Below are 22,776 nucleotides of genomic sequence, written 5' to 3'. Positions count from 1 at the left end.
TTTGCGTCCTGCAGAGATAACCTTGGACCCATCCGAGTGGACGAGGTGCTCAACAGTTTCGACAACACCGGGAATGTCTGTGAGTCCATCTTTTTTTCCGTCTGCACGTCCGGGCGGTAGTGGAGTAGTCGCACCGTAGGTGGGGGGGGGGTTATATGTGTTGTCCGCTGTGCATACTGCTGTGTGTCATCACCCCTCTTGCCTGACAGCGGAGTTGTAAAGAATGCCTTTCAGAGCTCTCTGACAGAGCTTACTTTTCTCCTGAAGAGGGCTGTTTTATTGGTTTTGAAAACGTATTTCTATGCATTCCTTACATACATGTTTTAATGTAATTCAAGGAGAATTAACAAAACCACGTTTTATAGGAGAAGGGCACTTTTAGCTGGCTGGTTTTCAGCCGCCGCCTCGTTGAGTGATGAACTGTCTGAGGCCCGCTGAGTGGCTCTCCTCAATGTGGGCCCTCTTCAGTAAACAGGCGCGTCGGTTTTAAACACACCACCTGTTCTTTATTCTCAAAGAGGCGGAAACTGGATCAGAGCTGAACAGAACTGCTCGGTAAGTTTCATTAATTAGCCTTGACCTAGCATCCCGATTGTGAGTGATTTTTTTTTCCCATTTTCAGTGAGGTGAGTTTAAGATCATGTTAAATCGTTATGAGCGCCCCGTGAATAGTGTGGGTGAGGCTTTGTGGGCCCGAAAAGGAGTGGAGCTATCGTTTATTGTTTTTCACTCGCTGATTTAAACCAATAGTAGTGCTTTGCTTTGGAGGGCAAAATCTTTTGATTGGTTCTGATAAATCTGACTGATTGTACGCAGTAGCTCCGTCTATCATTTGACTTATGAAGCCCCTCCCCCCCTCCTCCCCCCCCCCGCCAGTGGCAGGTCAGTCAGAGTCGCTCAGCGCATCCCTGTGTATCCGTGTGTCGCCGGGTGCCTCCGTGCGGCTCTGTGAGAGCGAGTCCAGGCAGGCACTCTGCTCTGTGCCCCCACCAGCTGGCAGCACTGCGCAGCACTTCGGGAGGAGAGGAGCGTGAGCCGGCCCCTGTCACCGGCAGATCACGTGACCGTAGCCGCCGCGGCCGGTTTTAATCACTGGCGCTCTGCTGACGCTATAGGAGCGGGTCTGCGGAGGCCGCCGTTCCCGCCGCTGCGCTGTTCGGCCCCCTTGCTCATGTGCTCATGCGTGTGTCTGCGCAGGGGTGGAAAGCTGTTACGCTCAGCCGCGTGTCCCTCGTCTCACTTCCCCCACGGCACACCGCTTCCCTCCGACCGGTATTTTAGGGAATGATGACCGTGTACAGTACATTAGGCGGATGAGATTGTAATACGAAGCAGCGGGAACCCGAGTGCCTGTCTCCCAGTCTCCCGCGGAGACGTGCTGTACAGTGGGCCCTTAACGAGAGAAGCCGTGCAGCACACCGGTGCAGTCTGGGCTCCTGCTTTATCTGGACCTAAGAGTGATAGTAGGCTCAGATCATGGGTGGGACACTGATGCTATGCCGCCCAGTTCCTGTCAGTGCAAATCCAGTTTGCGGGCGTGGGTTAGACACGAGGCTGTCGGCGTGGTAAGTAGCCCTGAATGGCAACATTTGCTGAGGAGATAAGGAAGTGATGCGTTAAGGGACTGAGAGGATAAGACCAGCCAGGAGGTTGAACTCAGCAGTCCCCTTGAACTGTAGCGCTCTCTCGCCTGATTGGCTAGCCGCATAATCAAGGTCACAGCAGGAGAGAGACAGTAGAGGATGCACAGGGGTCAGGAGGGCCCCCCCCTGTCCTCGCTAGCCCTACAGTAGTGGTGGACGTCACAGGGTGCCACGGGCCATAGTCCCAAACGTTGATTAATCCCAGGTTTCCACTGACTAAACCAAAAGGGGCCATGAATAAGCAACCGCGAACCCGTTGATAGAGGGACGCTCTTGCCCCCTGCTGGCAGAGCGAAGTGTGTCATCAGCGGGCGGTACGGCGGGTGGCGTGTGATGCGGGGGGAGCTGGCAGACAGACCCCCCCCTGATATTTGCATCGATATTGCATTTGCCTTTCCAGCAGAAGCTCCGCGTCCCTCCGGCCGGAAGAAAAAAGACAAATGAAACCCACACCGTGTGATTTGAGGAGGTCTGATCTCCCCCTCGGCAGCCCGGGAGCCTCCGAATTGGTTTTTCAGCTGAAGCCGGGGGGGCGTTAAGATTGAGCTTCAGCGAAGCGGCTCACGGCTTGTGGCGGCGGAGCGATCTCGATTACGGGGCCGAAGCGGGCCGGGGTGCGAGGTGGGGTGCCTACCTGGTACACGCGTTTACACCAGCACTCAGGTGTAATGTTAATCCGTCACTCTGGACCATTTATCTCATGAGAGGTGTGTTCACAGACCCGAGCCTTTTAGGAACAAAAATGCATCCTTCAGCGGGATATCTGGATCACATTTTTTTTTTCTTTTATTGTTTTTTTTTAATGTATTTTGTTGACATGCGTATCGAGTCATAGCGGAAACAAGATTGATATTACGCACACAGAGCAGCCAGGATTGCAGTGAAGAGGGGGTCCCGGAATTCCAGCAGGAGGGCTTCTCCCTCTGTCCGATGTCATTCCGAAAAGAGGCCGGGTACCGAACCAGCCATGGGTCCATTTATACAGCTCTTCTGATTTTCTTGCATTATTTGGTACACAACTGGTTTTCCACTGTTTGGTATGCAATGTTTTCACATTAGTTGTTCATTGGAAAGTGAGAGGAAATTCACTGAAAGAGAACTTTGCTAAAAAGTGGACTTCATATTTCCCATCCTCAAGCATTCCCATATGTATTGAAATCAGTCATTCCTATATATATATATTCCCTGACAGAGTCCCCTTTCTCCTGGGTGCAAAACTAATAGCTGATTTGGCTGAGAGTCTTGGACTGATGTCCACAACAAATAATACAAAAAAGCCAGAAGTGCTGTGTAGCAAACATTGTGATAAAAACTGCATTGTTGTCCTGGACTGAGTTGGCACACATACCTTTAAGGCAGTGACACCCAGAGTGTTAACATTTCGCAGGAAGAAGAAGAAGCCTACTTCTCCCCAGAGGAATTCTGGGAGCGCCTCTCTGCGACCCCGCGGAAACGCTTGACCGGCCCCTGACTCCCATATGTGGCAGCCGCTGCTGAAGGGGGCCTCAGGCGTCAGATAACAGAACAGATAAATATCTGGAACCTGGGGCGGATTAGCCGGCGAAGGGGGTCACTCGCCCCCCGGCCTTCGCCCCCGTCGGCGGGGTCAGCGCCACGCCTTTCAAGCCCTCCTCTCAAGCACCTAATTGATCTCACGCATTAGTAGGCCTGAAATATCTCCCAGAATCCTCAGGCCGATTGGCCCCGGAGAGCTCATTGTCCTGGGAGGAACGCCTCCGCCCTGCACTGGCCGCCCCCTCCCGGCGCATCCCAAATCCCCCTAATGACTGTACAAGCCAAAAGCCGATGTGTCCCATTCTCTCCGAGGCCATTCTCAAATAATGGCCCGACGCTGTCCCTGGATTAAGGCGCCAAACGTGTGGATTAAGGTAATCCACACTCGGGAGGCCGTGGGGGAGCACATCCCCGGCTCGAAAGGGAAAAGTTTGTGGACACAACCAAATGGGCCTGGATTGAAACAGCTGCCTTTTCTTTCCTTTGGAGAGGAGGGGGGGTTGTGTGTTCAGTCGGTCTCATATACAAGCATGTGTCAGAGAGGTTCCATTGTGCTGTTCGCTTTAAAACCTCACGGCTGATCTCAGACCAGCTCGGGGGCCGGCAGGGGGGATTCGTTGTTAACGATTTGAGCTTGCATCCAGCAGGTTGGGGGGTTTAGTGCCCAGGTGTTCTGCTGTGTCCGTGAGCAGAGTTCATAACCTAAAGGCTTTAGTAAATGCCCAGCTGTACACATAGATATTGTGTGAAAAAGTAGGGTCTGTGAGCTGCCGTGGTTAAAGACCTCTGCCAGGGCGATACACAGTAAATCAGAGAGCAACTTTGAATGAAGTTGGTAGTTAAAGCATTGTCATGCACAGGTGGTCTTTCAAATGTTCGACGGTTCGCCTCATGCTCCGTTTTGGAGTTTTTCAAAGGGGAAAATAACTCTCTGGCATTTGCACTGTCTACAAAAAGCCGGCACGGAAACGTTTTAAAGGCTTCTGACTTTCTCTCCTATAGATTGTAGTGTTATAGTGCAGAGTGCCTGTGCGCATGCATCTGTGTTTGCGTTTGAGGGTGTGCGTTCCAGCCTCCGCCACTGGGGGCGCCCCAACCCCATTTTCTCAGCCAGACCTGCGGCAGCCCCAGGAGCGGTGCATTCCGATGGGCTGCAGGAGGTGCGTGTGTGTGTGTGTGTGTGTGTGTTTGTGTGAAGAGATGCCCCCTGTGGCCCCCGCCATGCCCCCTCCCCGCTGCCCCCTGTTTGCATCATTATGCTAATTTTAAAGTCAAAGAATGCTAATTATATCCTGTTAGACAATGGCTTTACACCAGAGCACTGCAAGGTCTCAGGGGCTGAAACTCTGTCACTCTCTGTTGACTCTTAACTTTTGTGTTGGTGACAGTTAATTAGCGATCCCCTGTGTGCTGTTTACAGTGCTGGGCCCGTAACGAGCCTCAGACCTCGCCACTCACATTAAAGCAGCCAAACGCCTGAGCAGGGCAATTATTACATGTTCACTGCGAGTCTATCAGATGATTCAAAACAGGCTACGTGATATATTCAGTGTGACTCCAAATTCTTCTTTGACTCACACAAAAATCATACAAGTAGACAAAAAATAAAACCAGTAATGCATGTATGTACCCAGTTTATTGCTAAATATATGTAGTAGGAGGAGTGAGTGTTTTTTCTTGTTTTTGTTTTCATTTTCGTTCATCTTCAGTATTTAATTGACTATGCGCACCCGCGCCCACACGTGCGCACACACACACAAACACACACACCCAGAACCACACACACATACACACTTTAAAAAAAGGACTGAGAGTATGGTACACCTGGAGCACATTTTAACATCACTCATCATTTTAACATTTTTGTACACCAGCAAACAACAGTGACATTTGTATTGGCCATTTGGATTGACAGGTAAAAATGCTCCGTCCCACATATGCTGAGCCGCGGTATTTTAAGCAGTCGTACACGAACGCGAAAACCAGGGGACGCAAGTAACAGCACTTTACCCGTGACACGTTCCGTCAACACCTCCGGGTGATTGACAGGCCCGATAGGCACAGAACGAGCGTTTCGCACTGTGGGCGACCAGGTGGACCAAGTGGGGAAAGGGGTGAGCGTTGCAGCGTGTGACAACGAGACATTTGCGTTGCTAAACAGATCAGGCTGTGAGCGAGCACACGTGTATGTGTGTGTGTGTCTGTCTATCTGTCTTCTCTACTGCCTGAGGACGAAGCTTATCTGCTGCTGTAGTTCACATCACCGTATTATAGTGTTGGATTTTGATGCTGATCGAGTTTTCAGTTTGTCATAGGGACAAAAAGGGAACTGGATGTGTCTGTGTGTGTGAGAGTGTGTGAGTGAGTGTGCGTGAGTGTGTGAGTGTGTGTGAGTGTGTGTGTGAGTGTGAGTGTGTGTGTGCTTGTGTGTGCGTGTGTGAGTGTGCGTGAGTGTGTGTGTGTGTGTGTGTGTGTGTGTGTGTGTGAGTGTGAGTGTGTTGGTGCGTGTGTGAGTGTGTGTGTGTGTGCGTGTGTGTGCGTGTGTGTGTGTGTGCGAGTGTGTTGGTGCGTGTGTGAGTGTGTGTGTGTGTGTGTGCGTGTGTGTGTGTGTGTGTGTGTGTGTGTGTGTGACAGTGTGCGTGAGTGTGTGTGTGAGAGTGTGCGTGAGTGTGTGTGTGAGAGTGTGCGTGAGTGTGTGTGTGTGTGTGTGCGAGTGTGTGTGTGCGAGTGTGTTGGTGCGTGTGTGTGCGTGTGTGTGCGAGTGTGTGTGAGTGTGTGTGAGTGTGTGCGAGTGCGTGTGTGTGCGTGTGTGTGCGTGTGAGTGTGTGTGTGAGTGTGTTGGTGCATGTGTGAGTGTGTGTGTGTGTGTGTGTGCGTGACAGTGTGTGTGTGTGTGTGAGTGTGTGTGAGTGTGTGTGTGTGTGTGTGTGCGTGAGTGTGTGTGTGAGAGTGTGCGTGAGTGTGTGTGTGTGTGCGAGTGTGTGTGTGCGAGTGTGTTGGTGCGTGTGCGTGCGAGTGCGTGCGAGTGCGTGCGAGTGCGTGTGTGCGTGTGTGTGTGTGTGTGAGAGTGTGAGAGTGTGCGTGAGTGTGTGTGTGTGTGCGAGTGTGTTGGTGCGTGTGTGAGTGTGTGTATGCATGTGTGTGTGTGTGTGTGTGTGTGTGTGACAGTGTGCGTGAGTGTGTGTGTGGAGCGATGTCTGTTGGCCTGTGGAGCGTGATGTTTGCTCCCCTGGGCATGCCCTGCCTGTTGTTGTTTGGCCGTTGAGGTGTTAATGCAGATTTGCTCTGCAGAGGAGAGGCCTCTCCGCTGTCCGCTGATTTAATTGAAGGTAATTGGTCCCATGGCTACACCCCTTACCCCGAGGGAGGGTTGTTTATTGTGTATTCTGTCCTGTAAAGGGTCAGTCCAGCTCCCTGAAACATGCAGAACAAGCACTCCCCCCCCCCCTATTCTCCCCTCAGCGCTCACACCTTGAGCTGGGTTTTGTGGGTCGGGAAGGAGGGGTGGCTGTGTGATTATTCCCCACTGAATAGTTTTGTTACACTGTGGAAGTAAATGACCAGAGAAAGGAATGCTCACCAGGGCGGCAGGACCATGCATCCCGGGGCCGGGACTTAACGGTGGCCAGTGAGCCGGGATTAGGCAGGAAATGAAGTTTTTCACAGGGAGAGGGAGAAAGAGAGAGAGTGATTGTGAGAGATTGTGAGCAGGGTTACCGTGGTAATTACAAAGAAATATTTGAGTGGCCAGGTTTCTCCTCTTTCTCCCCTCCCATCCCTCCTTTTCTTTTCCTTTCTTTTCTGGCCGCTGAAGGTTTTCCTCCTATCTAGAAGCCTGCTGATGAAGGAGAGAGAGAGAGAGAGAGAGGAAGAGAAAGAAGGCAGCCCTGCTTTTTTTTTTTGCCTGACGAGTTAATTTCATTCCCCTTTATCGACACCTGCTGTAGAACAGCTCCTTAACCCCCAGGTATCGTTCCCGCTTGGGGCCCCGGCGGCGCCGGAAATTCCCCGCGGCAGTCGGAGTATCGCGGCCGATCGCGCGCAGCGGGAGCAGTTATCACCCGTCCCAGCCGGCGGCAGCGGCGGCAGCGGCGGTAGCGGCTCGCGAGCGAGCGGTACGAGGAAGCGCACGAAGGAGCGCTCCCGATTTCAGCTGCCCATAAGTGATAACGCCAGGAATCGTGTACATATGTTGCATGTTTTTTTTTTGTCCCTTTTGGCTCAATTGTGCCAAAAATGTCCACCAAAACACCTAAAGCAGACGTGCTCCTCGAGTTTCCCTTCTCTGCCACCAGGGGACCGGGGGGAAATTGTCTACTTTTGTGTGTGTTTTTTTCACGCTAAACCAAACCCCATACCGTCCGTGATGTCTTGCCTTATGCAACTGCAAAGCGTCCCTGTAGGACATCTCAGTCTAACAAATGCGCCATAGATTCATCCCATCTCATTGATTGCGCTATGATCAGCCCGGGTGATATCCTTCATGCCGCTATTGTGGGCTTTGTTGCTGTCCATTCAGGTTATAGACGACGTGACATAAACTGTTGATATAAATCGCACTCCGCGAGACGCTCTGACAATTCCTCCGCTAAGGCCCGGTGCATGGAATAAAAGGAGATTTATGAATAAAAAGAATAGCAAGGATAAATGTGAGTCCCTGAAAGCGTGCGCCGCCGGGGCCGAAGGGAACGGCGAAACGGGCGAGAGCAGGGCGAGAGCAGTCACCGAGTGAAAGAGCGAGGGGGAGAGGAAGGAAGCTGCTGAGTGAATGAGACGGGAGAGGAACAAAGGGTGGAAGTGGGGACGGAGATATGAATGCCAGAGTGAAACAGTGTGGCTGAAGAATAAAGGACCAGCAGATGAGTATGAGTCAGAGCAGTCAGAGGGCACCCTAATGGGCACCTTTTGGCCCGAAAGGGGGAGAGTCTGCTGAATGAGGGAGAGGGGTGGCAGGTTTACTGTGTGTGTATGCGTGTGTGTGTGTGCGTGCGTGCGTGCGTGTGTGTGTTTGTGTTTGTGTGTGTGTGTGGGTATAAAGGTTAAGGAGCCGTGTGTGTGTTGGTGCGTGAGTGCGAGTGTTTGTGAGTGTGCATGTTTGTGTATCTGCACGTGTGTGTGTGTGGGGGGGGTATAAGGGTTAAGGTGATGTGTATGTGGGTGTATGTGTGGGTGAGTGTGTGTGTATTGGGTATAAGGCTTAAGGAGCTGTGTGTGAGTGTGTTTGTGTGTGTGTGTGTGTGTGTGTGTGTGTGTGTGTGTTTGGGGGGTGTAAGGGTTAAGGAGATGAGTGTGTGTGTGTGTGTGTGTGTGTTTGTAATGCGGGTATAAGGGTGAAGGAGCCGTGTGTGAGCGTTGCCATAATGACTGTGAAGGACTCCATGTTTGTTTCCCTGCATTAGGAGCCGCACTCGCGCCCATTAGCGAGAGGAGTGATTAGCGCGCGGTGGTTAATTTGTGTCTCTCTCTCTCCTCTACGTGCTGGAGCGTGCATCCTTGCGTCCCATTGGCCCGCCGGTGGACGCATTCCGAACCCCCTTTTACCCCTCGCCGCTGCCACAAAAAACCCAGCGCCGCCGCTTGCCTAGCAACCGCCGCGTGCCAAACGAGGTGCTCCTCAGCCCTAATGCACTTGATGATATTTTAAAACAAATAGATCATTAATCTGATTAGCGTCTTGGTCGGGAGCGCAGCCTGCAAATGGCCACCTATCTCTCGGAGGTTGGGCACCTTTCCAGAGCGGGAATCGGGGGAAGGGGGACGGGCACGCCGCGCTGTCCGCGTGTGCGCTCTCTCCCGCTAATCACTTATTTACACGTGCTTTTGTTCCTTCATTTGTTGGCACGGTAACCCGCGGATGATGGGGGAGACGGTGCGCGGGAGCGGCTGGCCTCATCTCATCTGTCTTTTTTTTTTTTTTTCCAACTTCATTTATGGTTTTTTGTCTATTTGAGTAAAAAGAGAGGGCCAGATGTGTGCAGTACATATTAGAGAGAGAGCCCATTTTGGTGTGTATATTAGTGTGTGTGTGTCTGTATGTGAGTGTGTGCTTGTGTGTGTGAGTGAGTGTGTGAGCATGCTTGCATGTTTGTGTATGTGTGTGTTTCGCACAGGAGTAGTAGGAGACACACGAGCGTAGTTCCTCATACAGTCACATTACATTCGCAGAAACCCGTGGCAGAAGTCGCTGGTTTCGGCCGCACATTCTTGGGAGGGAGAGGCCCCGCCTTCAGTCAGCGCGGCAGACTCTTCGAGTGCTCCCTGTTGTCCCGCGCGCTAATAGTTTTAGCGTAAATAGCTTTTGTCGCGCGCTGTCACTTTGAGTGACAGAGAGGCCTCGCGGCGTTCTACCTCAGGAGAGGCCGGGGCCACGCCCGCGCATTACGCTAATCGTAGCGCTTTTAGCGGCGCGCCCCTCTGTTTACTGATGTTAAGCATCAGAACCCGTCCGACGCCTCTCTCGGGACTCCGCCTCTAATGTGGAAACTCGTTTGAGTGCGTCTCCGGAGGACAGGCGCGGCAAACTCCACGGGGCCCGCGGTGGTGTCACCGCTGAATTCGCGTCCTTACGTGAATTCACTCAGCGCGACCCGTGGGACATTCTTACCTCCTGCTCAGCCCTGACGGAGTAACTAAAAGGGAAAAAATAAACACGTCAAAGTTTGTTGTTAATTGCGTGTGTGCGTGCACGGGCGAATTTGCGCCTTTTCGTTTGACTTTTGTGATGAAAGCTTGTCATTGTAAGCGAAAGTGTGTGTGTCTCCTGCTGCATCTCTCTCCCTCTTTCTTTCTCTCTCTCCCTCTCCCTCCCTCCCTCCCTCTCTCTCTGTCACCCCCCCCCCCCTGCCCCCCCTGCCCATCCAGGCCTGTTCACTCAGACTAATTGCTGGATGAGCATGGCCCTGGAGCTGCGTTTTAAGGTCATAGCGAGCTCAGTGAATACTGCTGACTGGGGCAGTGTCTCAATGACAGCTGATCCGAGCGGTGAGCAGGTTGGAGCCAGTCAGGCCAAACCCTCTACCCTTCAATAGTGCTGTCAGCGGGCGCTGCCACTGTGGGCCTTTGTGTTTGCCCAGTCAGCCCGAAATCCCCGGCTGGAGCCCCTCAGAGGGAGAGCCCGGCCGGAGAAAAGGAGAGAAGAAAAGGAGAGAAGTAATTATTTTCAGTCATTGAGTTCTGAAGATCTTAGTGTTAATTACGGCCTTGCTACAAACACTGCCAACTCAAGTGAAAAAGCAGGAATGTTTATGAGACCCGGCTCGGAACATGACACCTCTGGGCTCGGCGGCCCGGGCCTGAGAAGCATGATTACGCTCTGCCTTCGCCTTTGTTAGCGCGAGATTACACGCACAGAGTCCCATTACAGTCCCCCCCTTTCATTGTCTGCCCCCGTCTCGTATGTGCCGCTGTCTGTCCGCATCGCCGCGTCTTCGGGGCACGTCCTCTCTCTCTTTCCCTCTCTCTTTCTGTCTCTTTCTCTCTTTTTCCTCGCCGTCATTCGTCCCTCGCCGTCCGGTTTTCCGTTCGATAACACCCCGTCGATTTCCACATTTAGATCACTTTTGATAAACCCGAGCTGCTTTTTTTTTTCCAGTGGACCCGATGCTTAGTTAATTAAAAAAAAAAAAAAAAAAAAAAAAGATTATTCTGAGGGAAATGATCGTGCTTGGCTGGGTATTAACCGAGGTGTGTAATCAAGGGGGTTGTATGCAAATCGGAGATTAATGAACACATAATATAACAAACCGGCCTCGCCCTTTTTGGATGTGACTTCAGATGTGCTCAGTGTCGTGTCTCTCTCTCTCTCTCTCTCTCTCTCTCTGTTGAAGGGGGTGAGAGGGGAGCAGGGTGTGGGTGTTGCGCTCCTCTGGAGCCAGGCCCACGGGGGTACCGGACATATGCTCCCGATGTGTTTCTGCAACGCTTGTTCCTCCTCTTTTGTTGCAGGGAAACGGGGCAGATTTGATCCCAGGGAAGCCGCTCTCTCAGAAGTAATCTTGCGCGAAAAGAAGAAGTAATTTATTACCAGACCGGAGTTCATGCTTCAGAAAATGTATTGAATTAAGTATACTAATCACAGCTTGGAATTAGGGGAGCGTTTTTTTTGTCTCTCTCTCTCTCTCTCTCTCTCTCTCTCTCTCTCTATATCCTCTCGCTCACCTCGTCAGGCCGTGCGGAGAGGATTACCAGGAGATTGCTGTAGAAACAGGCCTCTGGCTTTAGGCTTGAAGGCCTTCCCACTGTGCCTTTCATCAGGTGTGGAATGGGAGGGGGTGGGGGGGGGGGTCGCTCGGGGGCGCGGTCGTTAATGACGAGGGCAGGGCCGGGACGGGCGCAGGTTAAGGGCTCGGCCTCAGATGGCGCAGCGGCCGGGACGCCGGCGGATCCGGGGGGAACGGATCTTTATCCCCCCCCCCCAGACCCCCCCGCCCCCGGTTTTCATTTTGTTTCCGCGGTTCTGAAGTGTGGGGGTCTGTTGACGAGCGCTGACCCCCCCCCCCCCACTCTGCATGCATGTCCCTGACTGTGTGCCAGCTTACGATTGACGGGGGGGGCACGCTAACACTCACCCGCCCCCCCCTTCCCAGTTCTCTGGCGTTTCTGAGAACAAGGCTAGAGCTGTTTTTGCAGCTTTTCCAAGTGGCTTTTTGCAACTGTTTCACAATAGAGATACTAATTACTTTTGATTTGGAGGGCCGGTTAATTGATCGGTGTAACGTCCTAATTGTGTCTCTCTTACTCTGCTTCTCGAAAACATTGCTGGGGTACATTTCAAATGACTCTTTTGCATTTTGACACAGTGTGTGAAACATCAATTCTGGTAAATCGCTAAATAAAAAATTTAGGTAAGGAGGGAGAGAGTGTGGGCCGACAACGTTGGATAAAGTTGAAGTGACCGTCCGTTCTGTCCCTGCAGTTGACTGCTTGCCAGTGAGCTGCTCTTTGTGTCACCACGCTTTATTTGTCCCGCTAACTTTGTCCGTCTGTCTGTCTGGCTACCTATGTATCGCTGTTGTCACACCTTGCATTTTTGTCGAGTCCAGGGAGCTCTGTTTCACAGAGAAGAGGCATCACAGGTTTGTCTGATTGGCTAGCATCTACCATCAGAAGGACACCTGATCTCAGAACTAGCGCTGATGGACAGGGCACCCCAAGATGGAACACTGAACCTTCTAGAACACTGGATTGATTCCAGGACACCACTGGCAGCAAAATCGATGATAATCTGACTCTGCTGAGAGCAGCAGATGAGGAACTGATGCTGCTTTAATACAGTGGCTTTGGAATTCAAATTCAAATGCTGCTGCTCAGCCACCCCCTGTACCCAGCTGAACAGAAGGCTATACCGTAGCATCCTGTCCACTCGAATGCTAGTGCAGTGCTTTGGGAAGGCGGTGATACCGGTTTTACATTGATGTCTTTCTTAGGCTCGCTATCGGTTCGGTCATTTTAACGGGAACACCGTTAATCAGAGGAACGTGTTTTCGCTGCCTGGCATAGATGAATGGCATTCCGAAGCCATCGGTGAACCGAGATTCCATGTTTCTGCTCATGCTGGTGTCATTGTGGCCTTCGCCATGTACAAATGGCCGACGGTCTTCGGCAATGCTCTACACCGCCCCCCCCCCCCCCCCCGATCGCTCCGCAAGGGGCGGGGCCTGCGCGCAGCCAGATCTGAAGCACATGGCGTGCTCCAAAGTGGGACATCGCAAATCAATCCGAATCATTTAGCCCATTCAGTCTCGGCCCACAAAGTCCTGCGTTTTGCTAATCAATTTAAAGCAAGTGTCATTCACTTTGCCAGCCAGGAACAAGGGAGGGAGGGAGGGATGGATGGAGAGGAACAACAACAGAGTTCGGGGGGGGGGAGTGAGGGTTTGACGTGCGTGCATGTGTGTGCGCGCGCGCGTGTGTGTGTGTGTGTGTGTGTGTGTGTGTGTGCGCGCGTGTGTGTGTGTGCGCGCGCGCGCGCGTGTGTGTGTGTGTGTGTGTGTGTGTGTGTGTGTGTGTGTGTGTGTGTGTGTGTGCGCGCGTGTGTGTGTGTGTGTGTGTGTGTGTGCGTGTGTGTATGATGTATGTACACACAGCGTGCGTGTGCTTTGGGCTGGACTTCACTGGTCATTGAGTCTCTCGCCGGCTCACGTGCACAGGCAGGTCACAAACCCATCACAGTTACATGGGAGAGTATTATTAGTTACCTTTTCCACAGAAGGCTCCCGCCTTCACGCAGCAGGCTGAAGGCTTAAGTAACTCCATCCTCCTATCGCCTGGAGTCAAGGACCACAGAGAGAAAGAGCACGTCTCGCTAATGCCCCCGCTGATGTCATAAAAACCTTACCGGCCAATGGCGCGCCCCCTCTTACTGAACCTCCGGAGGAAAAAAAAAGGACAAGGTCACCGAGATAAAAATGATTTCGATTCAGTTCAAGTGAACCATCTCGTTTTGAAATTAGCCTTGGGCTCCCATAAAGAATGCTTACCATCCCAACGTATAATGCACATTGCCCAATTGTGTATGTGCATTATTTAGGTTCAGTAAGTGTGCTGCTTTGACAGGCTATTACAGAATATAATGAGGGGCTCTTTTTTTTAAGCAGCAGATATTGGTGGTGACAGTCCGGCGCTGAAATTCAGCTAGTGGCGTGATGTTGGTCTTACCGGGGCGGGTGAGCGGCGTTTTCGGCGGGGCCCGTGTGCATTTGGGCGGGTTCCCTCTTTGATGGAGCGAGAGGATGGCGCGGTAATTGCATTAGGCAGAGAGAGAGAGGACAGAGGCACGAGCGCGTGGATAATCGGGCTCGGTGAAAACGAGCGCACGCCGTGTCTCTGTCACATGACCGCGTGATGCGGGGCCCACTTCATTCCGGGGTGAAACTGGCTGTGGGGGTGATTTCATTTTGAGGTAACATCGGTGTGAGTTGGGGAGAATTCTCTCTGCAGTGATATCAGTGTAATGTGAGGTGATTTCATTTTGAACCGATATCAGCGTGACGCAAGAAGATTTCATTTGTAGAGAGTGAAGTGGGATGATGGGGAGTAAGGGACAGGTGGGGTACAGTAGGGTAAGGAGGTGATGAGTAAGGGAGATTTGGATGGTTTAAAATAGAAGGTATAGTAATAAATAGTAATAGTATGTTTTTTCTGTGCGTGTATGTGTGTGCATGCATATATGTATGTATGTGCATGCAGGCGTGTGTGTGTCCATATTTTAGGGGCTGTGGAGTATGCACCAAACCCACATGCATCCATTGTGTGGACTGGTTGTTGAGTTATCACCGCTGGTTGGGGCATATCTCTGGATACGGGGCAGCCTGTGAAGCCTCTGAGTTTTGATTTTGTCACCCTCGCTGGTTCCTCAGAGGAGCGGCGAGGGTGTTGATGTCAGGCCGACTCCTCACAGGCAGTGATGTCATCCCGGAGTGAGAAGTTTCGGGAGGGGGGTGGGGGGGGGGGGGGGGGGTGGTGACTGGAGCGTTGGGGGGAATGCTGGGAGTGGAGGAAGTCAGGAGGCATCATTGAGCACATCACCCCCGAGGAGCTGTGAAGTGAAGAGACTGGGATGGAGATTGAACCTGATGAACAGTCGTCAGTAATTACGCCTTCTGCTAACAGGCAGCGATGAGCGAGCCGGCCAGCCAGCCAGCGACCGAGCGGGCGAGGGAGGGAGGGAGAGAGAGAGAGAGAGAGAGAGAGGGAGGGAGGGCGCGTCTGTGCGGGAGAGGCGCGGGGACTGACAGGGATGACGGTTCTATTACTTGGCACAGTTAGAGTGTTAAGTGCTGTCCTGGTGTCACTGTGTAATCGATCGCGGCCGTGCCGCCCGGGAGAGCGCGCTCGGAGAGAGAGAGAAAAACAGCCCGGGGGTCAGAGGGCTTCCAGACAGGCGGGCGGGGCGGGGCGAGGCGAGGGGGCGAGCGCGGCCGCCCGGGGTGGCACTACCGCGGCCGCACATCAATACCCATCGAGCGTCATTGTGCGCTAATGCCGGCCTGATGGATCAGCTTTCGGTTTTGGCCCGGAGGGCCATTAGCGAGTGGAGGCGGCGCCGCACTGATACAGGGAGACAGAGCACGCAGGCGGCCGGGCCCAGAGACGTCCCCCTCTCTCTGCGCGAGCATCGCCGTCAAGGCCGTCCCGCTGTCTGCCCCTCCATCTGTCTGTCTGCCCGCTGGACAGAGGGGAGAGAATAGGAAGGTTCGTGGTGTGGGTGTGGGGTGTAGGGCAGCTGGGACGGCTTGGAGGAGGTTTGGGGGGGGGGTGTGGAATAATGGCCTCAATCTAAAGAGATGGGCCTTTTGATTGATTGGTGGGCTTTTTAATTGATCTGAAGCTGTTCGGGCTTTTGTTGTGAAAAGCTAATCTCGGTGCACATGAAGCGGCAACAACTGTCTACATTCACACACACACACATACACACACAGGCATACATATACACACATATACATACACACATGCACACATATGCACAGGCACACCCACAGAGTCAGTGGATCAGACTCACTTACACACCCAGCGCAGAAACATGCACACAAACTACATGTTTGAGAGCACGCACTTCTACCACACACACAAGCCCTTCTTCCCCACACTCACGCTTTAAAAAGTCTGTGTGCACGCTCCCTGCTGAAGCACAAAGCAGCGGCCTTTTGCCAGAGCTCATGCGTCTGCCCAGTCCCTGTTAGGGACAACAACAGCCTTTTTTCCCCTCTTTTATACAGTTTTGATAAGGCTATCGGGTATCTAATGGCAGGCGAAGAGCACGGTGAGTGCGGATCGCTTTTCGGGGACTGTTAAGTGAGGCGTTGGCGTGTACCACATCCTGCCCCAAAGCCGTGGACGGCCCCGTCACTGCGCGCCAGTACCTGTTGAGTGAGGAGGTGGCTCTCGTCCGTCTGCCAGGCGTCAGGCGCGCGGGGATCGATACGGTCGCGGTCGGGAGTCGCTCCTTCCAGCCGTCCCGCTCCCCGCTGTAATGGTGCTAACTACACTTAGAGCGTTTACCTGCCATCTTCTCCGAATTACCCGGTGCAATCTATCTGCACCGTCCCCCCTCTTCCCCCCTCCCCCCTCCCCCCCCCCCCGTTCTCTCCGCGCATCTCCACGACGACGGCGACCCCGCCGGCCGAATGTAGCGATTTCCCCCGCGTTCTTAAACGGCGGTGTCTCGCTCGCTCTCGCCTCGTCCCTCCCGCCTCCTCGCTGGAAAGCCCGTGTAAGTGCCGGAGAGTGGGCTGTTACTCTCCCCGCTGTTAAAGTTCAGGGTGGCGGTCACAGGGACGGGGGGGGGTTTGGTCCCGCTTCAAAACGTGCAACGGTCTAACCGTTGTCTAACCCGTTGTCACGCTTTCTGGATGAGTCTCGGTGCCTACGATACGAAACCTGAATTTTCCCACCGCCCGTGTTTCACAGCCGAGGTAAAAGGGAGGGGAAGCATTTCAATGTAACACGCGTGTGAAAATCTTCGTAAAAATCCCGCAAATGTCACGGATCGTGTCCACGCGGCAGGCGTTGCACCTTGTCTTCAACGAGGCCAAACCCCCGTGAACAAAAAAGCGGTGGCAATGACCATAACAATTAAAATAAAAACGACGGCCATAATCAAAATAGCCATAATCGCCACCGTAATTGTGGTCACAAGTAGCTGTCCTGGGCTTAATGCGGCAAGTCCAAATTGGATTCGGTGTGCTTTTATTTGTGTTTTTTGACCACGAGCATGTTTTTAAAAGCATTCTTTAGCACAAGTGGATTTTAAAGCATGTAGCTAGTGGAGTGCCATGCCGCGTGGCGGCGGGAAAAGGGGGGGGCTCCTAATTTTAATATTCCTGAAACAGACACCGTATACATTACACCGCACTCGAAGTGTAGAGGGAAACTCAAGTCCCTAACCCCTGTGTGCTTCACGCCGGCCTTTCCTCCCCCCCTTTTTTTTTTAAATGCCATCACTGAGCGCATATGCGTGTAGCCAGGGGTTGCCTCTGCGGGCCAGTGTGTGCGCGGGGCTGTTTGGAGAACTCGTGTCTGCGTGTTCCGCTCGCCGGTCGGATTTATCCCGGGCCCGGGGGGTCAGCGGGAGATGGCGGGGGGTACGCCGGCGTCCCAGCCGTGGTATCATTCCTGATTTACATACTAATTACCAAAAATTATCGAGTGTGAGTCAGAAGGCGAATAAAACCATTGTTTTGGAGGGCTCCTGAAACGCGGCTGTGGTCTCCCGCGACCCGCGCACAATGCAACGCACCACGCCGCAAAGGGATCAGAAAAAAAACAACTTCACATCGCGCCTTTTTCATTTTTTTTGTTTTTTTTTGTTGTTCATTTACATATTAATTACTGGGCCAAAGTAATCAACTACTAGTAATACGAGAGGTGATAAGAATGCGCTCTCCGTTGTGTTTTTGGCACGCCTTAAAGGTGGCGTGTCTCTGCGTGTTCCCCGGGTTTCTGAGCCCCTGCAAGTGGACTCAATGTGAGAGGCAGAGATACAGCCGGCAGCCCGCCGCCGCTCCTGCCGCTCTCTCTTCCTCCCTCCCTTTTTTCTCTCCCTCTCTCTCCCTCGCTCTCTTTCCCTGCTTTCGCCCTCTCTCTGTCTGCATGCAAGCTTCTCTTTGCGCCCTGTGAGCTCAAGCTCAGAGCACGACTCAGCAACTGTTCCAGGTTGACAGCTCTGCCGGGCAACAGAGGGCTTTTTCGCCACGTGACCTCTGACCCCCTGAACCGCCTGTCCGATGACGGTGATGTCAGGGCGGGCGCCTGCGCCGGCCGGAGTGGGCTGACGGTGGCACGTTGTTCTGTCAGAGACTGCGTAAGGACGGGGTGGGGGGGCACACCCCCCCCCCCCCCCCCCCCCCCCCCCCCCCCCCCTTCCCCACCCCAAACACAAACACACAAAGAGAGAAGAGCCCTGACGCAGAGCGGAGCTGTCGTTTGGCTTCCCGGCGCCATCGCCCCCGGGGCAGCGCTGCACAGATAACCCATCAAGCCTCAGTGAGAATCCACTTAATACAACAGGACTACTCTTGACAGAAAAAGTGAATTCATATCCATTTTCATTCCCCGGGAACACGCGGCTCTTGAGATAAATGGCATCACCGCTGAGTGTGGATTTTTTTTTTTTTTTTTTTTTTTTTTTTATTATTATAACGCCGAGCAGGGCGTGGGGAGGTTGGACTTCAGAGATTCATTTTACTCCCGCGATTCGCTGGGTGAGGTCAGGATGGGGGTGGGGGGGGGTTTGTACTGTTGATAAGGAGGAGCAAGGTCAGGGCTCAGTGGTGTGGTCTTTCTCACATTCGCATGCCACATGACTTCCTGTAGCTTAGAGACCCCCTCCACCTCCATCCTGACACCTCGTGATGCACGAGCTGGGCGGCTGTCGGCTGGGACAGAAACGCACCCTGTCTGAAGGAAGCTACTGCTTGTTTCAGCCATGTTTGCTGTAACCCCTGTGGGTTGCTCCCTGCTGCGGCTCTGCGCAGATTTGGACTGGTCTGCCCATGAGGGCTCAACTTCCACAGGACGGCTGCAGGGTGCTTCAGGTCTCAAAAGCCTCAGCATTGTGGAATAGCTTGATTGTTACTTGTCACGAGCAGGCTTGTGTTGTGTGGGGCAGCAGTGTAGCATAGTGGTTAAGGCGGAGGACTTGTAACCGAAAGGCTACCGGTTCAATTCCCCACTGGGGCACTGCTGGTGCTTTACTGCTACTTCCTTGGGGAAGATACTTAACCTCAGTAAATATCCAGCTGTATAAATGGATAACATTGTAAAAAACTGTAACTTATGTAAGTCACTCTGGATAAGAGTGTCAGCTAAATGACAATAACGTATGATGTGCCGGGTTTGTGTTGTGAACTGTAAAATAACGGGTAGGCTATGTGCCTCTTGCTGTGAATGTGACCAGTGTGTGGTAGTTGTACTTCTGCAGGCCCAAAGAAGACAGCCTTCTGAGGCTAGAGACATCTTTTGACCAGCACATGCGGTTTTCTCTCTCGGTTATTCATCCTAAGTGGTTCTAGTGACAAAACATGCTTGTTGTTCAGCTGATATAGCTCTGAGCCTTACCTGATGTACCGATCGTATTGTCTGTATGTGAGGCAACTTAACCTTGAATCCAATGGAATGAAAACACTCTCCAGGCCTTACTGGTCATTAAGGTACACTATAACAGAGAACCATGAGACTGGTGCTTCTCTGGGAAAGCAGTAATGGAAGGCAAACAATGACAGTAGAAAGCAACAATGGCTTGGCTGCTCTTCACCATGTGTCCTCTCGTGGTACAGAAGCCTGGAAGGCACAATCATAGTGCTTCCCGCCTTGAGGATCACTATAGGTTGCTGTATCTCCCCTCATAATACGGTGGCCCCAAGAGGACAATCCTTTAACGAGCCACAAGTGGTAGCGCAACAATCGGCACATACAAATGGTCATTTGACGAGGGCTGGATTTCCACTACCATACCACTCAAACCCTTTTGGTACCCTGACCTCTGACCCCTGACACCTGACCCTGTGCCCTCCCTGATCGCCTCTCCTCCAGCTACTTCACGGCTTCTCTAATCTGTTTGTTTTGCTCCTGTTTTTTTTTTTTTTTGCTTACTCCAGCTCCTCCTCGTCTTTTACACGGATACAAAATTTGAAAGGGTTAAAGCACCCTGCACCCAGCATCAAATGCTCATGCCCTCTCCATACGGACTGCTGGAATGGAGGGCCAGGCAAGCTTTAGCGCAGGTACAGATGGACCTTGCTGTCACCAGGGCGTTTAAGCAGGGCGCTGTTCCTTCACGCAGGCTGGCATGGTGGCCTTCTCATACTCACAGGAGAGAACAGGAGTACCCAGTACAGGGGAGACTGGAGACAGGATGGGCACACCGCTGTTAGCGCCCCCTGTAGGAATCTGCGCAAAACAGCGCACGTGCTCACCCGAGCGCCGCGCAGGATTTCGGCAACGCCCTCCGTGTGGGTACATCGAGCACCCTCCCCCCACCGGGGGCGGACGTGGAGGGGGCCGGAGGCCGCCGTTCGGCAGGGGAGGGTCAAGAGGGACAGTGCTCCTCGGCCCCCGCGCTGGAATCGGACAATGTTGTCTCGTATCGCCGGAGACCGCTTCCTGAGCGGCGGTAACAAATAGTCAGATGCGCATCCCCTCCCGGACAGTCGGGAAGGAAGCGCCGCCGGCAGAGCGCTGCTCCCAGACAAAGCCCACGAGACGAAAACAAAGGCCGGTGCGCGCATCCCGAGGGAGGGCCGGCAGGACCCGATCCTGGGCGACCGAGGCGCTGTCCTTTTTGAGCTTTGTTTGGGAACGTGACTGCACTGCTTTCCTTTTAAAGGGTCAGACTACCCATGATGCCCTGCTGCTGAAGGACAGGCTGTGGTTTGTTTTCGGAGAATTTGAAGGGTCGAAACTCAGCCGGGGTTTCTGGAGAACGTAACTTAACCTGATGGAGTGAAAAACGAAGTGGGACTTTGCTGGAATGAGGCTGTGCAGAGTCTAAGCATGCTGTTGCTTCATTTAGATGTTTAGCCAAGTAGTGTGTGTCAATGTGTGTGCACTTCTGTCTGTCTGTCTTTCTGTCTGTCTCTTATCTAGCTGTGTGTGTGTGTGTGTGTGTGTGTGTGTGTGCGTGCGTGCGTGCGTGCGTGCGTGCGTGCGTGCGTGCGTGCGTGCGTGTGTGTGTGCGTGCGTGCGTGTGTGTATGTGTATGCGTGTGTGTGTGTGTGTGTGTATGCGTGTGTGTGAGTATGTGCGTGTGTGCGTGTGTGTGTATGCGTGTGTGTGTGTGTGCTGCGCTGTGTTGCAGTGTACACCGGTCTGCGCTAGCATGCCTGTGGTGCTTAGCTGGTGCTCAGTGAGAGTGAGGGGAGCGGGAGCTAGCGTTAGCGTGCACGCGGATGTGACAATTGATTATCTGCCTCCGTGGGAACTCCATTACTCTGTTTACCAGCATTTGTTTTATTAATGGCCTGGGCGTATGTGGGGCACTGGTGCACAGAGCATCGCTGAGCGCACGGCATTGTTTTATCCAGCGCTGCCTGTCACCTGACCACTGTATGTGTGTGTGTGTTTGTGTGTGTGTCTGTGTGTGTGGTGGTTCATTTTTTACAGTCTGGCGGTGGCAGTTGTGGCCTAAGACTCCTCTGCGTACCAGGCCGAGCAGAGAGACAGGGCTTCCTGCTGGAAAGTCGCGTCATGTTGTGATCAGACGGTCACACGCTCCCCTCTCCGCCCCGGCCTCTTTCGCAGGGGCCAGATTTGTCGGACTGGCACTTTGACGCTGCTCAAATCCGAAGCGATTGCCTTGCTTGTAAACTTTGTTCCGCGCGCTTGTTAGCAGATGAAAATGACTGCTGCCTCCAGATGAAAGTGAACAATGGTGGGGACACCTGCTGTTTGCAAAAAATAGCTGCCGTGGCGAGGGAGAGGGAGAGCGGAGAGCGGGAAGCCAAGCAGGGAAAATGCCAGCCTGCACTACCCGCTCTGGCCTGTAGGTGGTAGCAGTCACTACTTTTTGGGGGGAAAAAAAAATTCCTCAGAAAAATTCAGACCTTCTGAAAATTGGGCTGTTTTTGTTTTTGCTCTTTTTATTTTTACCCAGAAAATGATCAAGGCCACACCGGGAGTACGGCAGCCATTGCGCGCACTTTTATTTACTTCTAATTGTATTTCTTTTATATTTTGTATGATAAATCGTGACATTTGGATGAGATGAGAAGGTCACAAAAAACATTAACTAAGCTTGCTATACGCATGTCATGCACATTAAAGCGAGTGAGGAAAAATACACCACGTTAGATTATTGACAAAAAAAAAGACCAGTCCGCCCCCCAACCCCCTACAAGCTATAGGGAAGAAAAAAAAAACTTGATGACACATTATAACACTTAAATGTGTCTTATTTTCTTTATGTATGCTCCGAATTGATTGACCCTTGTTAAAGCTCGGTGGATATTTTTCGTGGGAGCAAGTCGATATCTGAGAAGCTCCAGATTCCAGAGAGAGGGAGAGAGGGAGAGAGGGAGAGAGAGGGAGAGAGAGGGAGAGAGAGAGAGAGAGAGAGAGGGAGAATATTGATTGCTTCCATTGTGCGGCGAATTCCGAACGCCGCCGCCGGCTCCCGAACTCCCCGATATTCATTACACCATCATCACAATGTCATTTTCCACTGTCTTCTCTTATAAGGAGCATTGCACTTTTGCTGTTCCATTGTGTGGAGGCAGAGGGCTTTTTCTTTCACGAAGAAGGCCTGTGTTGTTGTGTTGCAGATAAAGCCAAATTGAACTGTTTTGATTGTTAATAGTCAGAAAAAAGTGCCTGCAGCACCAGGCCTAGCAGGCGGGGGCAATAGCCTTCCCACTACTGCCGTTATTGTTGTTTTTTTTTCTCTCTCCCCCCCCCCCAAATATTGTTGGCAGTGGCTGCAATTATTTTAATTAGAAGTCAAAGTAACTTTTTTTTTTTTATCTGAGCAATGACCTGCGCTATTTATTCGTACAAACTACCCTGAGCTTTTTTTTCCCGGGCGTATCTGTGTTTATTAATTCATATTTACGTGTTGCATTTTGAATGGGTACGGAAAAAAATGAATTTAGATGTTTGCGGGCGAACGCGAGGGTTATACAATCGT

The 22,776-nt window shown here is 52.5% G+C and overlaps 1 protein-coding gene across 1 annotated transcript in view; it reads left to right on the top strand.

Moving 5' to 3' along the window:
- The window catches only part of camkmt (calmodulin-lysine N-methyltransferase), a 108,405-nt gene that overhangs the window by 3,352 nt on the left and 82,277 nt on the right, over nucleotides 1-22,776 (top strand). The window contains exon 3 of the mRNA XM_036546826.1: nucleotides 15-79. Coding sequence (XP_036402719.1) covers nucleotides 15-79 — 65 coding nt within the window. The remainder of the gene's footprint in view (nucleotides 1-14; nucleotides 80-22,776) is intronic.

The sequence above is a fragment of the Megalops cyprinoides genome, chromosome 15 (genome assembly GCF_013368585.1).
Source record: "Megalops cyprinoides isolate fMegCyp1 chromosome 15, fMegCyp1.pri, whole genome shotgun sequence".
NCBI lineage: Eukaryota > Metazoa > Chordata > Actinopteri > Elopiformes > Megalopidae > Megalops > Megalops cyprinoides.
Note: the sequence above shows the minus strand (reverse complement) of the source record. Positions and strands in the feature narration are given on the sequence as shown.